The 14,026-nt window shown below is 36.0% G+C and overlaps 2 protein-coding genes across 2 annotated transcripts in view; one reads left to right on the top strand and one right to left on the bottom strand.

The window, feature by feature from the left end:
• The window catches only part of LOC110996172 (igLON family member 5), a 105,391-nt gene that overhangs the window by 54,925 nt on the left and 36,440 nt on the right, over positions 1-14,026 (bottom strand). The gene's annotated exons all lie outside the window — the stretch shown is intronic.
• On the top strand, positions 7,341-13,466 carry LOC110996164 (vegetative cell wall protein gp1). The gene is made up of 4 exons (XM_022263714.2): positions 7,341-7,420; positions 10,898-11,152; positions 11,535-11,815; positions 12,924-13,466. The coding sequence occupies exons 1-4, from the start codon at positions 7,390-7,392 to the stop codon at positions 13,143-13,145; spliced, it is 789 nt and encodes a 262-aa protein (XP_022119406.2). The 5' UTR covers positions 7,341-7,389; the 3' UTR covers positions 13,146-13,466.

Here is a 14,026-nt window from a genome sequence, read left to right as displayed (position 1 = left end):
AACATTTCTTCATACGTTAGTAACTGTTCACCTACCACACGACGCAAATGGTTCTTAAAAGCCTTAACAAATATTTCGAAACAGCCACCAAAATGAGGACTTCGTGGAGGATTGAATTTCCACTGTATACGATTATTTGCAAGCTCAGTGGCAAATGTATCATGAAATTCAATCGAGTTTGTAAGTGTAAATATATCTGATAATGCATTTTTTGCTCCAACAAAATTCTTTGCATTATCTGAATAAAGAACAGAAATAGCGCCACGACGCGCAATAAATCGCTTGAATGCAGAAAGAAATGAACTGGTACTAAGGTCTGTAGTAAGCTCAACGTGTACAGCTCGAACCACCATACAAACAAAAATGCAAAGATAAGCTTTCATAGAGCGGACTCCACGTTTTCGATAAGGAATTATTGAAATAGGACCAGCATAGTCTACAGCGGTATGGACGAAAGCTTTAGATTCGTTTACACGATAGTCTGGTAAGTCACCCATGAGCGGTATAATAGGATGAGGATTTGCTTTAAAACAAAAGTTACATTTATATATAACTGATCGCACTATGCTGCGGCACGATAGTATCCAATAATGTTGTCGGAGAATCGCCATTAAAGTGACTGGACTAGCGTGACAGTTATGACGATGATAATAGGAAATAATTAACTCAAGTATCCTGTCCTTTCGCGGTAACAAAATAAGATGCTGCTGATCATACTGTAGATTGGCATTTTTTAATCTACCACCAACCCTTATCAACCCATCAGCATCTAGAAAGGGACATAATCTTTGAATAAAACGCGAGCAGCGGCCACTAGTTTTAAGGCTATGGATGACATCATAGAAATATACCTTTTGTAAAACCTTAAATATCTGTATTTCAGCATAACTAATATCGTCAGCAGAGATATTAGTAGATCTAGGAAGTCTTTTTAGAAAATGGTATATCCATACCACTGTACGGAGAAACAATAACCAAGAAGAAACTCGATGAGACAGTTCTAAAATTGGGATTGGATCACTCCACACTGTAGCAGGAAAAGAGACTATTTTTCTTTCTTCTATATCAACAGCTGTTTCAGAGTTTAGAGATGTAATTGGCCACTCAGATGATTCCAGTTCTAACCATTTTGGGCCAGTGAACCAAGTAAAATTATTTACAAATGCAGTGGGTGATAAGCCGCGAGATAGACAATCACTAGGATTTTGATCACCCGCAACATGGTGAAATTTTTCATTTTTAATTAAATTTTCTAACTGCGGTTGTTCTACTATAGAACATAGCGAAATAGCGGTATAACTGTTACAGTTATTGGTGCAATCAGAACCCAATAAGGGGACGTTACCGATGATAATATACCCGAATATTGTTTCGAAAGCAGTAGGAGTGCCAGGTGCGCCAGTAACACGACCCGACAACATTATATCGGCGTAATGCGGTGCACCAATAAGTATCTCTATCTCTGACGGATAAAAATAATTTTCATCCGCCAAAGTAATATTGTTTAAATGTTTCAGCGAAGACTTTTTAACTTGTGCCACCGGTAAACAGTCTGTTATTTTGTCTATAGTAAAGGCATTTAAAGGTATAGAATTATTATTAATCCGAGAAGAAAGAACGGTAGAAACTTCTCCTATTATCGGATTTGAAGCGGAACCTATACCTTTTACAAACTTATTCGAAAATTTAGTAACCTTTAAATTTAATCTTTTGCAACATTTCATGGTTATAAAAGTGCTTTGAGACGCACAATCAATTAAAACACGAACTGTATGTGGTTTACCATTTAAATCATATATATATACTTGCGCCGTACCTAATAAACATGTATTATTACTTTCGGAAATAGCCGGCCGAATATTACAAAGTGAAATATTTGAGTTATTAATCGGCTGATTGTTGCTGCGTGGTGGTAAATTAGGTTTATTATTAGCGGGAGGCCCAGCAAGCGGCGCAGTTGCATTGCTCATGCGATTCAAGTTATTAGCGTGCATGTTTTCTTGAGAAACAGTCGCATTACGACACAGCGTAGAATGATGTCTCATGCGGCAATTACGACAATTCCATGCAGACTTACACTTATTTAACATATGCGATAAACTTAAACAGTTAAAACACCCTTTATTGTTTTTGATAAAAGTGTATTTATCATCTATAGACAATTCGTTAAATGAATTACATTTATATAAATTAAAATGATCGATGCGTTTACAAAATGAACAATTAGACCGCTTCTCTGTAAGCGACACAAACGCACGCGAAGAAACCGGTTTGTTATCGAATGTGCGAGTAGTATCCAAATGCTGAGCTATTCTATTATGCTCACGTACGAATGCAATTAAATCTTTATAACTAGGTATTGTAGGGTTGTTAATATTATGTAATTCGAAGGAACGAATTGTACTAGAATCTAATTTCTTCAATGATAAATATAGTAATATAAAATCAGCTAAATTTTCTAATTGTAATGATTCTAAACTTGATATTGCGGTGCAGTAATTGTCAAGAAACAATTGTAAATTTTTATGTGAAGCGGTGGTAAGCGGTTTGAAGTCTAGAATCTTTTGCATATAAGCTGAACCCAAACTTCGTTTGTCATGGTATTTGTTTATAAGCGTTTGCCAAATTAAAGCATAATTTTCAGCATTTGGAATTATACCTGCACAAACAGAGAGGGCCGAATCAGATAATTTACTTATTAAATATTGAATTCGTTCGTGATCTGAAAGATCAGGATTTTCATGAATGGTACGTTTAAAGGATTCGTAAAATAACGGCCACTTAATGACATCACCGTTGAAAATCATTAATTCCAACTTTGGTAAGTGAAACGATTTGCGTTGGTGTTGGTTTGCATCAGATAAATCATTCCTACCTACAACAAATTTATTAAATTTCTCAAAAATGAATTTACAGTGACAATACATGTCTTCAAATGAATTTATGCAATTAAAATTGACAGTGTATAAGGGATTAATAGTTAATTCGATAACATTTATTTTACTCACTGTTTCACAAAACGAATCCCGAATATTATCAATTGATATCATACCCGATAAAAAAGAATTTATGTCAGCCTCCTGCGAGGTTTTCTTTGACCTATCGTACAAGTCTTGTACACGTGAAAATAAATTGTCTCGTTTTGCAATTAAAACGGCTCGATCAATTTCAAGCGAACTGTTAGCGCCTTGTTTCTCAGAAGCCGCTTTACGAGTCTCCATAATGACAAAGATATATATACTAAATTAAATTAAATTAAATCGTGATTTGAAACAAACTAAAATAGTATATCGCGGCTCGAAAAGGACCAAACAATGTAATGGCGGAGACCAAGAAAAGGTGGGCCGAGGGGCAAGTGGAATGCGGCGTAAAAAGATGAAGAAATATGGGAAACACCACTCACCTTTAGTCCTCAGGCACTTCACTTGTCTCCGTGGGAGAAGACCACGTATAGAATATTAAGCGGTAAGTACTTGGTACTCTGTGGTAGCGTAAACACAGTAATAGAAGTGAGCAAGCGTGACCTCGCGACGGCGGTAGTGGCTTCTCTCTGAGGCGCGGGCGCAAGTCTCATAGTCCCCTCCTTCCACTCTTTAATATTGAGAGAGAGAGAGAGTGGTGTTTAAGGAACGGGTGCGGTTGGGACAGAAAATGAGGACAGAGAGGACTAAGGTGATTGGATGGCGTGAACAACAATAATTAAGGCTTTCGGTAATCTAGCGACCATCACTTAACTTAGTTTAAACTAAGGCTTAACACAGTGCATTACGTTGTAAAACGCTTATCTGTGTTCAAGCGCCTTAAAAAGCTAAGGATAAGTAATTGTCTGGGCAAAGTATGACTCTACCATATAAGCGAATTGAATTACAATACCTTACTACCTTTTTAGATCTGGCCCTAAGATTTCTGGATCTATTTAATGATGTCAATTTAATAGGGCATGTAAATCGTCCTATTGTGCCTGACACAGGTCGTTATTGAGTATAAGTTAAGCCAGTTGCCTCACGATGTTTTCTTCGCCGTTCGATTGAATTAAATTATCACTTAACATTAGGTGAGCCTCCTGCCCGTTTGCCCCCTGTTCTATAAAAAAAAATGCGCCCATAGCCAGGGCTCGAACCTACGACCTAATAGATGAGAATCGCATGCTGAAACCACTAAGGCAGAACTGCTCTATCAAGAGAAGTATGTAGAATTTGAATCACTTTAACTGCAAGCTGGTCCCAAAACTTTATAATCCCAAATATTCATAAAAAAGAGGGTAGAACCTGTCTTATAAGCAACATTACTTTTTAATTATTCGAAAACTCAGTGTTTCGGCAGTCTTAAATAACAGCTGAATAAGTTTTAAGATACTGTCAAGTCCAAATTTTGCCTGCTTCAATCGTGGCATAACACGCAATTTATGATACACTGATCATTTACACCTTAAGTCTATCCGGATGATATATTATTAGCTTTATAATATATTTATATATAAGGCTAATAATACATACATATATATGAAGGGTTTGTATATTTGAACGCATGTATCATATTATTAAGGTACTCCGGCTGAAAATATCACAAAATAGAAAACTATGGAATGCGTTGGCGTAGGCAAAGGTTTTCACCCGTTGAGATTCATATAAATATAAATACAATTTTTTTATTACATACTGTCAATGTGTTGTGTGGTATATGCGTTTGCAATTTCACAGAATAAAATAAAGCTATATTATTATAGTTTATAATTAAGTTAGGTAACTGTTTAATTTGGTTCAGTTTTTTTTTGTGAATAAATCAATCCTTTTGCTCACGAGCAAAGAAGACAGTTTTATATGGGCTAACTTGTAAAAATTTGCGGGCTATTTTTATCGCATTTAATATAACTGCTATTTTAATGACGATTTAGTGAAGTGTCATTTGATAGATTCGTCCAACTGTTTTCGGATTATTCCGATACTAAACGAAATGATACGACTATTGATACTCTGTTAATTACATTTTTTAGATCTGTATATTTTGTGATTTTACAATCTATTGTTTCAGTTACAGAGTAAGGGCTCAGTTATCTAGGACGGCTATGTTATCACTTCATTACAAATAGGTAAAAATAATTGTACTACAATTACATACAATTACATATGAAGCTTTTTATGCGATTGTAATTCTTCAAATTTCTTGTCAATTTTAGTTTTTGTATTACGTCAGCATTTTAGTTATTTTAGTAATACTCATTAATATATTGTTAGTGCTTTAGTTCAATAAATTTAGAATATTGATTGTCCCTAATTATCCGTTTTAATGTTAAGCGTTTTAGAGACTTGAATAGCAGCGCCTTTGAGCTGTCTTTAAGGAACCCTTGTTGTTGTTGTGAAGAACTGTCGATATTAAATACAAGTGCATTTTGAAGTCTGTTTAAAGCGAGTTCTACAAATATAACCATTGTCTATACTTGGTTTAACTGAGAGTTGCTAACTCACGTTTGTAAATCTGTTTTCCTCAACTCTCGCAGAGTTTCTTGATCGCGTCACAAGTTTACTAAACAGAACCGAATTTGAATATAGAAAGTAATTTTACCTATGCCACGAAATTGTTTTTCCAAGGGCGCCATATTGTCGGGAAAAAATAAATAAAACTATTTTTCTTTATTTTATTTATATTATTACGCATTTTTCCAAAACCAGGGAACTCCCTTGCTACGGTCCTGACATACCTGTCTCGCTTCATCCACCATGCTCGTCGATTATGGGTACTTGTCCTTTCTCTAGTATCTTCTGAAGATAGTCCAGGTACTAGGCCTATCAACCCGACTTCATTATGCACGCCCGCCTTGGAAATACTAATCAATATTTCTTTTTATATAATTCCAAATATTCTCTTTTTTAGGCTCAAAATTATATTAAAATAATGGTAAAAACAAATTTGCTCTTATCTATGTATACATATAAAAATGAAACCCTATTAATAAATCTACATATCCTTGGTCACGGCATCACGCGTCAACGGCTGGACTGATTTCACCAATTCTTTTTTTTTGTGTGCGATATTGCCAAGAAAAAGTTATCATGAAAGAAAAAAAGAAAAAAATTGCAATTGAAAAATTAGAAAATTTAAGAATACTTTTATTATATTAAGTAATCCTGACTTTAGCTACGAAAGACTACTTTTTTCAATTCTGAAAGAACTGCAGAACGAGTAATCTATAGATGCTGTTACCAAACAATTGCTCGAAATTGGTGATGGTAAAATACCTGTTGACTCATCATCTGGATACATCACATTATCTACCAATGTCACTTTACATAGACACAACTCATCGATAAGATTTTCTCAAACATTTCTCATAATGTTTAAATATCACAGATGGTTGACCGGAAGAGTTATAATTAGCTGCAAAAAACGTGTCAACGAAACTAATTTACAGATTCAAAATAAGATAGCTGGCGAATTGATGACAAGCAAATCAATTGATTCAATTACTAACCAAGATGATGTTGTGTTATCCAACGGAGTTCTTAATTTCGCTGGAATTGCCCGGATTAACACCTCATAATCTAAAGATCGAATCGATCGGGTAATCATTATGCTGCGGAGTATAAACCAGCCATGTCTTTGTAATGGCACGGATAATGGAAGACATTAATGAATAACGTTATCAAAGCCACAATTTTGAGAGGGAAATATAATGGCGAAGACGTTTTGATTCCACGGATTCCTTTGATTCAGAACGACATGCTATTTGAATTTAAATGGTTACAATTTCCAGTGCGGCTAGCATTTGCAATGTCGATAAATCATAAGAAAGATAAATCAAGGGCAGTCGCTAGTTGTTTCTGGAATTATTCTTGAAAATCCATGCTTTTCACATTGCCTCACATATGTCGCCTGTTCTCGTGTCGGAATACAAACAAAACTATTTATATACTCGCCAGAAAACAAACAAAGAATGTTGTACATCATAAAACATTAGAATAATGAATACCTTTATATTTTTTTAATAATTATACCAATTCGAAAGCAATATACATTGTTAATATGTCTGTCCGGTCCGCTATGTCCGGTATGGAATAAGTATAAGGAAAATAATTATAAAACAAACAAGATGTGTAAAATCCTAAATGATACTTGATAGTTAAATCTCAGATAGCATTCTCTATGATGATAGTACTCTATGGATTTTTTTAATTATTATTTCAAGTATGACTATTCCAGTTAACATTGCAGTCAACTTATCAGTAATTTTTTTTCAATAAATATTTTTAAATCCGATAGAACCGTTGCTAATTTGTTTTTAATATTTTTTCATAAGCGCGCACAGTTTTGTTCCGACATTGATTTTGTTGAAAATATTTTTATTAGTTTCGTATATAAAATCTGCATCACGTAATTTATCATCAGACGACCATGGCGAGGGGTGTGTTGCAGTGGTTTTCTGGTAAATATTACTATATTAATATATATATTTAAAAAAAATGTCGCTATAATTTAAAGCCCGAACCCAATAATTAATCTACAATCTTAGATTGAATTCATTTATGTCGACTGTTAGAATGCAATCTCTTCGCTCTTTCATATTTGATAATCAATATAAACCAAATAAAGTAAATATAACCGTACAAATAATACTAAAATATACATATCCATGTTTAAAACATAACAAATAGCTTTTTAATTATTTTAAAAACCGTTGTAAGTTAAAATCTTAAGATAGGATATTAGCACAGTTAAACTGTTATTTTCATACAAAGGTCCATCCACATACATCGATCCGACGCTTACTTTCAATCAATATTTGCATTAAGATGTCTAACTCAGATGGTCAAAAATGGATTAAGATAGGTTATTGGGTTTTGGCGTTAGTCACATTGCACTTCATATTCATACTAACTTATAGATAATAGATTTGTATAAAATATTAACTAGCAGTAGCTATAGCCACACGCCGCAGAAGCGTCTCATCATTGAGAGGTCGTAGACAAACCACGGCAGTGCATTAATATACGTTCATTAATTGCTCAAGGTGAAGGTAGAACTTGAGGCGTGTCAGGCATAGAAGGCTGATCACCTACTTGCCTATTAGAAAAATAATTTATCTCGAATTGCCAAGTCAATAAACTCTCATGCATAATGCCGAATGGGGGGTGTCACCGCTTATTTGTAATCAGAAAGCTTCGTACGGATGGGTCCCATATGAACTGACATTTTGCACAATCCGACAATACTCAGGCGAATAGCTATCAGGATTTCGAGAGTACCGGAATGTATCTTATGACGTTGTATGTGGTATAGCCGATACCGTACCTGGATGCGGCTGTGGAGTGAAGTCCATTGACGGAAGACCGAAGGAAAAGAAGAAACGACCCCTCGATGGAACCTCTGAAGATCAAGAAATACTAGTAGTTTGGGCAAGCCTTCCGGAGCCAGTGCCGGTCATCATACGATCGAAACACTCAGACCTCTACTTAAACGTTATGTAAGGAAGGGGTGGCCACTTCAGCTCCCAACTTTTTCTGATGCTGTCCGGACACAGATGCTTCGGTAGACATCTGCAGAGATTAATAGGGTGTGGAGAGAGTAGGAGGCAATCATATGCCACTACTGTAACGAGGACAGCCTGTCAACGCCTGTCAACGCCCTGAGGGACTGCCCAGCAAGGGAGGCGGAAAGGAGGCCTCTGCTGTATTCCAGGGCAAGGTCACAAGCCTGCCAAAATCATTAAAACCGATATTAAGCGCGGCCAGTGACGGAGAATGGATTTTCCTTGTGGTCGATCGGTCAGGAACATAAATGCCCCATACTCCATTTGGGAACATGTCGCCCCAGTGACGCATCGTTTTGTAACAGTTGTCAAAGCTATTAAAAATCCTAACTCCGCGTGAAGCTGTTTGGCACAGCGCCACTTCCTAGCAAATTTGGCAAATAAATGATACGGAACACTGACTGATCATGGTAATTGCTTCATTAATCTAACATTTCTCCATTAAACATATTTGAAAATTAACATAAACACTAATAACATGACGTTTGACGCTTATATTATATTACATAAACCATGCTTTGATTTTTAAGTAGACAGTTAGTTTTAATATACCATTTTACTGTTTGATATTTAAAAATTTCTTCAACGGATATATCATGTATGTATAATATATATTTAGCACTGGCCATTTGGAAACCTTGCTAATGAAAACTCTTTTGAATTTCAATTTTAGAACTACCAAATTTAGTATATTGCATTCAATTGTCATTTGTTTCTGTGAATTGGCGGCAAATCTAAAACTCTTGTTACACGTGAAAATGAACCTAACGCGAGAAAATTTTGGGTCAATGTTTTTTTATATTACTTTCTTTGTGGGCTTACTCAACAACAAAGCTATGATAGGCTGCGATTGGCTTTTCTTAATGAAGACCCATCTCGTGCCACTATTTACAATTGGTTTAACGAGTTTAAGCATGGACGTAATCGTACGACGTACGTACGACGTAAGTAAACAATCTCAATGATGACCCGCGTGAGGTACGTCCTTCAACAACGACTATTGAAGATAACATCAGTGCTGTGCGACGCATGATAGACGAAAAAGTTTGTTTCATGGCGAATAGCTTTGTCAGTCGTGAAACGCAACAATAGTGTTTATACTACCAATAAGTAATACATAGCTTACTTGGATTTAATACGTTTAATCATCACAATGTAGCAGTTATTCAAAATTAAATTTTAAGTTGTTAATATATGATTTCACATTTAATAATTGTACATTTAAGTCAATGTGTTGTAAATTGTGATAATCATGCGATCAAATTTATACAATTATCATAAGTCTTATCACTGGAAAAATTTATGCACATGTGCAGAAACAAAACACAATCGCAATTTAAATTACTGTAAATTTGTGTCCTTTTGGCGCGGTTTTACTTTTCATAAAGAATTTAAGTTAAGTACATAATTTGTGTCCAATTTTAACGCTCATGACACACAAGTTAAACCAAATAGATTAATGTCGAGAATCTGTCTTGGTGTTTTCAAAGCATTATGACTGTTTAGTGCCAAAATATAGTTGGGCCTCAGCCAAATATATCTACTAAAAGGCTTAAGACTAACTGTATAATCCTGAAAATCCCCAAACTCTATTATCAAATCTACAACAATGTGTATAGTATGCATGATATGAAAGATAGTTATTGCAACTCTCTACTGCCCTTATAAGAGTTTAATGTTTTTTTTTTATTTTAACGGCCCGTAAATTTCTTAATTATTTCTTTTACAGAACAATACATTCATGGTAACATTTAATAGCCTCTGTGATTTTATATAACGATTCCAAGAGCGCGACGCATGCATCCCAAAATAATTCTTCAATCTCTGACCGGAAAGTCCATATATTAGCCGCGGTAGTAAATACTTCAATGTTATCTAACTATAGACATCTGCTCTCGAAATACGGAGCCGAACTTTCGTAACAGCTCCGGTCTGTACGTCATGCTAAACTCTTCTAGTCTTTTTATTGTCATCTCAAAGTTGGAGCACAGTAATGAGTTTGTTCTTTAGGAGTAACGTATTCAATAGATCAGCATTAGGCTTTCAGTCCTGGCCAAAACAACTGGACAAATGCTATACGCACAGTACCAAATCGAGGTATAATGAGTCTATTTTTGATAATTTAATGAAATTCACGCGTTCATGTCAAACTTCTTTCTATATAATGAACTTGGCGTCCCTTCTAGCTTCTTGTTCTTCTGTTCTTTCTCTTACTAGGTGTTCTCACCAGCAGATTGTAAGTTCTATTTATATCAATATTTGTAGACATTGATACGAGTATGACCGTTAATAGAACAGGCAATGGTGATTATTTAATTTATTACACCATATATTATGAATGATAAGATCAGAGTTCACACAATCATGTTTCAGTTCTCCTAATCGGTGCGGCACTTGCACAGCCGGTCCCAGATCCTCAATATCCATGTGATCCCTGCGCGGACCCATGCGACCCATGCCCAGAACCAGAACCAGACCCATGCGATCCTTGCCCGCCACCATGCCCGGAACCTTGCGACCCGTGCCCACACCCATGCGAGCCATGCCAGGAACAAGGTGTCGTGCAGATCAAGCCGTGCAACCCTAATGTGCCTGACGTGAATTATGTGTACGGTCGTGCACCGTATGGTATGTATGGAAATCATTTTTGAATGAATCTATAAATATAAATAAATACACTAAGGCTTAGGACACGGTAGATTGGTTCCGCGTTACAGGAAACGCGTTGTAAGATTATACCCGTATAATGCGCTTGAAAACTATTTAATGTATTTTAATTTTTTTTCAAAGAAATAAGTGCGTAAATGTTCGTACAAATGCATATATGTGTGTATGAGTGGGTAATCATTATGTGACAGTACAGAAATATAAAGTGTGAAATCCCCGCGCGATATAGGGAATTTCTGTGTGTATATAATTCCCTAGAGGGACTGAAATAGCGATATAAGTTTACTGTATAGGGGAATTACTTCTATACAACCATCTGATATAAGAGCATATCTTATTTCAGGCTCTGTGATCGTGAAACCGGGGCAAATACGTTTTCCCCGACCGGCACCGATTGTGGTACGTCCAGGGACAGTGAGGCCACCAAACCCTCCCGTCATATTCGTCAAACCTGCCCCAGTGCAACCACCAACACCCGCACCGATATATGTCAAGCCAGCACTAGTGCATCCACCGACACCCGCACCCATTACTGTGAGACCTGCTCCTGTGGTCCCCCCAAGGCCAAGGCCCATTCTAGTAAGGCCCCAACCTGTTGTGCCTCCTAGGATACCACCGATCAGAGTAAGTATAACCAGATAACTTTATATCTAACCCACTTTTTCTCTCTGTCTGACTCTTCCCACATTTCAACGTAACGTCCTCGATTTAACGACGAAAGCGGGAAATAAATTCTCTTTGGTTGGTTTAGCTTGTCTTCCATAGAGTGATACTCTCTAAAGAAAACACTTTTTTAACGGATTGAAGTTATGTATTATTGTAAACTTATAATTATTTAAACATAATTTTAAATTTATCCGACTTAGGTATACTCCCTCCATAGCACAGACATGCTCTCTCAATAACGACAACAATTGAGTAATAACCTAGTAAAAACTGCGTAGCTGTGTACGCTCTTTGTGATATTATGACGACTGTCGGCATGCATACGAACTTTCTAAGAACTTTGTTATTTTATTTATAAATTTCGATTGATTGTACGTATAGACTGTTGATGACCATAACTAAATAAAAAAAATTGGTTGCCTGTAAAGTCGGTATACGGGCGACAGTTTTACGTGACAACGACTTTGAGTGGTAAAATAATTTTAATGTGAATATTCATTCGTATAGTAGGAAGAAGGATGAATCACTTTTTATGTCTATCTCTCTCGCTCTTAGGCGGGCTAACCATGCCCGAGTGGAAGGGACGCGTGCCTCTCACTCGCTCTCATTGTGAGCGCATAACGTGAGCGGAGCGTAACGCAGTTTCTTGAAGTGTCACCCGGCAAACCAATTTATAAGACGTTGTCACGTCAAAAAATAATAAATAAACTAATAAGTAGGAGTCATTAATTATACAATACTATACGTTATCATATTCTTAGTTGTTCACCAACTTTCAAACTGTAAACATGGCTAGTAAAAGAAAATCACTGTGTAATGATGAGAAAGTTTCACTGAAACGCACAATAGAAACGGGTCTCTCCCATTTCTATTGTGTTGGTAAATAAGGGTTATTTTATCTTTTTTCCATTTAACGACACCTCTCTATAACGCCAATGCTTCAGTGTCGTTATAGTTATTACACTGTGTTTGCAAACTTAATAATTTCGTGTTGTATATCATACTTTTAATTGATGGACGCTTTTAGTTTTTACTCAACAGTAACTATAATAAAAAATCTTTTCAGGTACAACCACAAAAGGTCTGCCCGCCAACACCACCAGCTCTCGTAGTCCAACCACCAAGACTAATCGTCCCACAACCCCCCATCATCTGTTTCAAGCCAAACCCAACAATTCCAGTGCGAACATGTGGTTGTGCACGCGTAAGCCTTTACAACCCGTGCCCCCCACCACCGCCACCATGTGAACCACCACTCCCACCATGCCCCTGCCCCTGCCTTTTGTAGATATGCCAAATCAAAGCATTCACTACTGAATATTAGTTCCAATTGACCATGAATCTTCCACCTTCTACAGTACGCAGTTCTAGAAATTTCCTAATCTAATAAAGCAAGATCTAAAACTAACTAGAATAGATAGATTATTTCTACTCTACTACTGTAAGGAAAGTTGTGTGTAAAGGTAACATGTGAACACAGCGTATTCTTATGTATGTGTCAAGGGGAACTGATATTCAGTATTTGTTTATATTATATATTATAGTATTTATGAAGCTATGTTTGTAAATGTATGATGATTGAAATAAATAACGGGTATTTTTGCAAGAATCGGTTTTTTACTCATACAATTAAAATAGTCATAGACTCTCTGGAGATTGTGGTTTTAAGAATGATCATTAATAACGAATATAAAATGTTTAGGATTACTAAGAAGCGTGGCTATTCATATTGAAGTGTGAATTTATCTATAGTCCAGCGTAATTGAGAGAAAGAAGCAGTATGTAGATGAAAAATGATTACATTCGAATTAGAAAATACAAAATATTTCTTTTCCTAAATTAAAATGTTATAGTAAACTGGGGTTGGTATGAAGTACCATCAACATAATATAAGCATATTTAAGAACTTTTATGTTTTGTGGAAGATCAAGACTTGTCTCCGACTCAAATCAACCAAATCATTTCAGACAGACGGTATTCATACTAGTACCAGTGGCAGACAGACATACACGTGACAGAGCGTGAGCTAATGTCATTCGCATACAAATTCGATTATCGTCAGTTTATTATGCCTGTCGAAAATAAATAATGACACCATATATTTACATACAGTAAAAAACAAAATTTTCGTCTAAATCGGATGTTAGAAGTTATAAAATAAAACATACA

The sequence above is a fragment of the Pieris rapae genome, chromosome 22, assembly GCF_905147795.1.
Source record: "Pieris rapae chromosome 22, ilPieRapa1.1, whole genome shotgun sequence".
NCBI classification, from domain to species: Eukaryota; Metazoa; Arthropoda; class Insecta; order Lepidoptera; family Pieridae; genus Pieris; species Pieris rapae.
The sequence above is the reverse complement of the archived record's forward strand: the minus strand, read 5'-3'. Positions and strand labels throughout refer to the sequence as shown.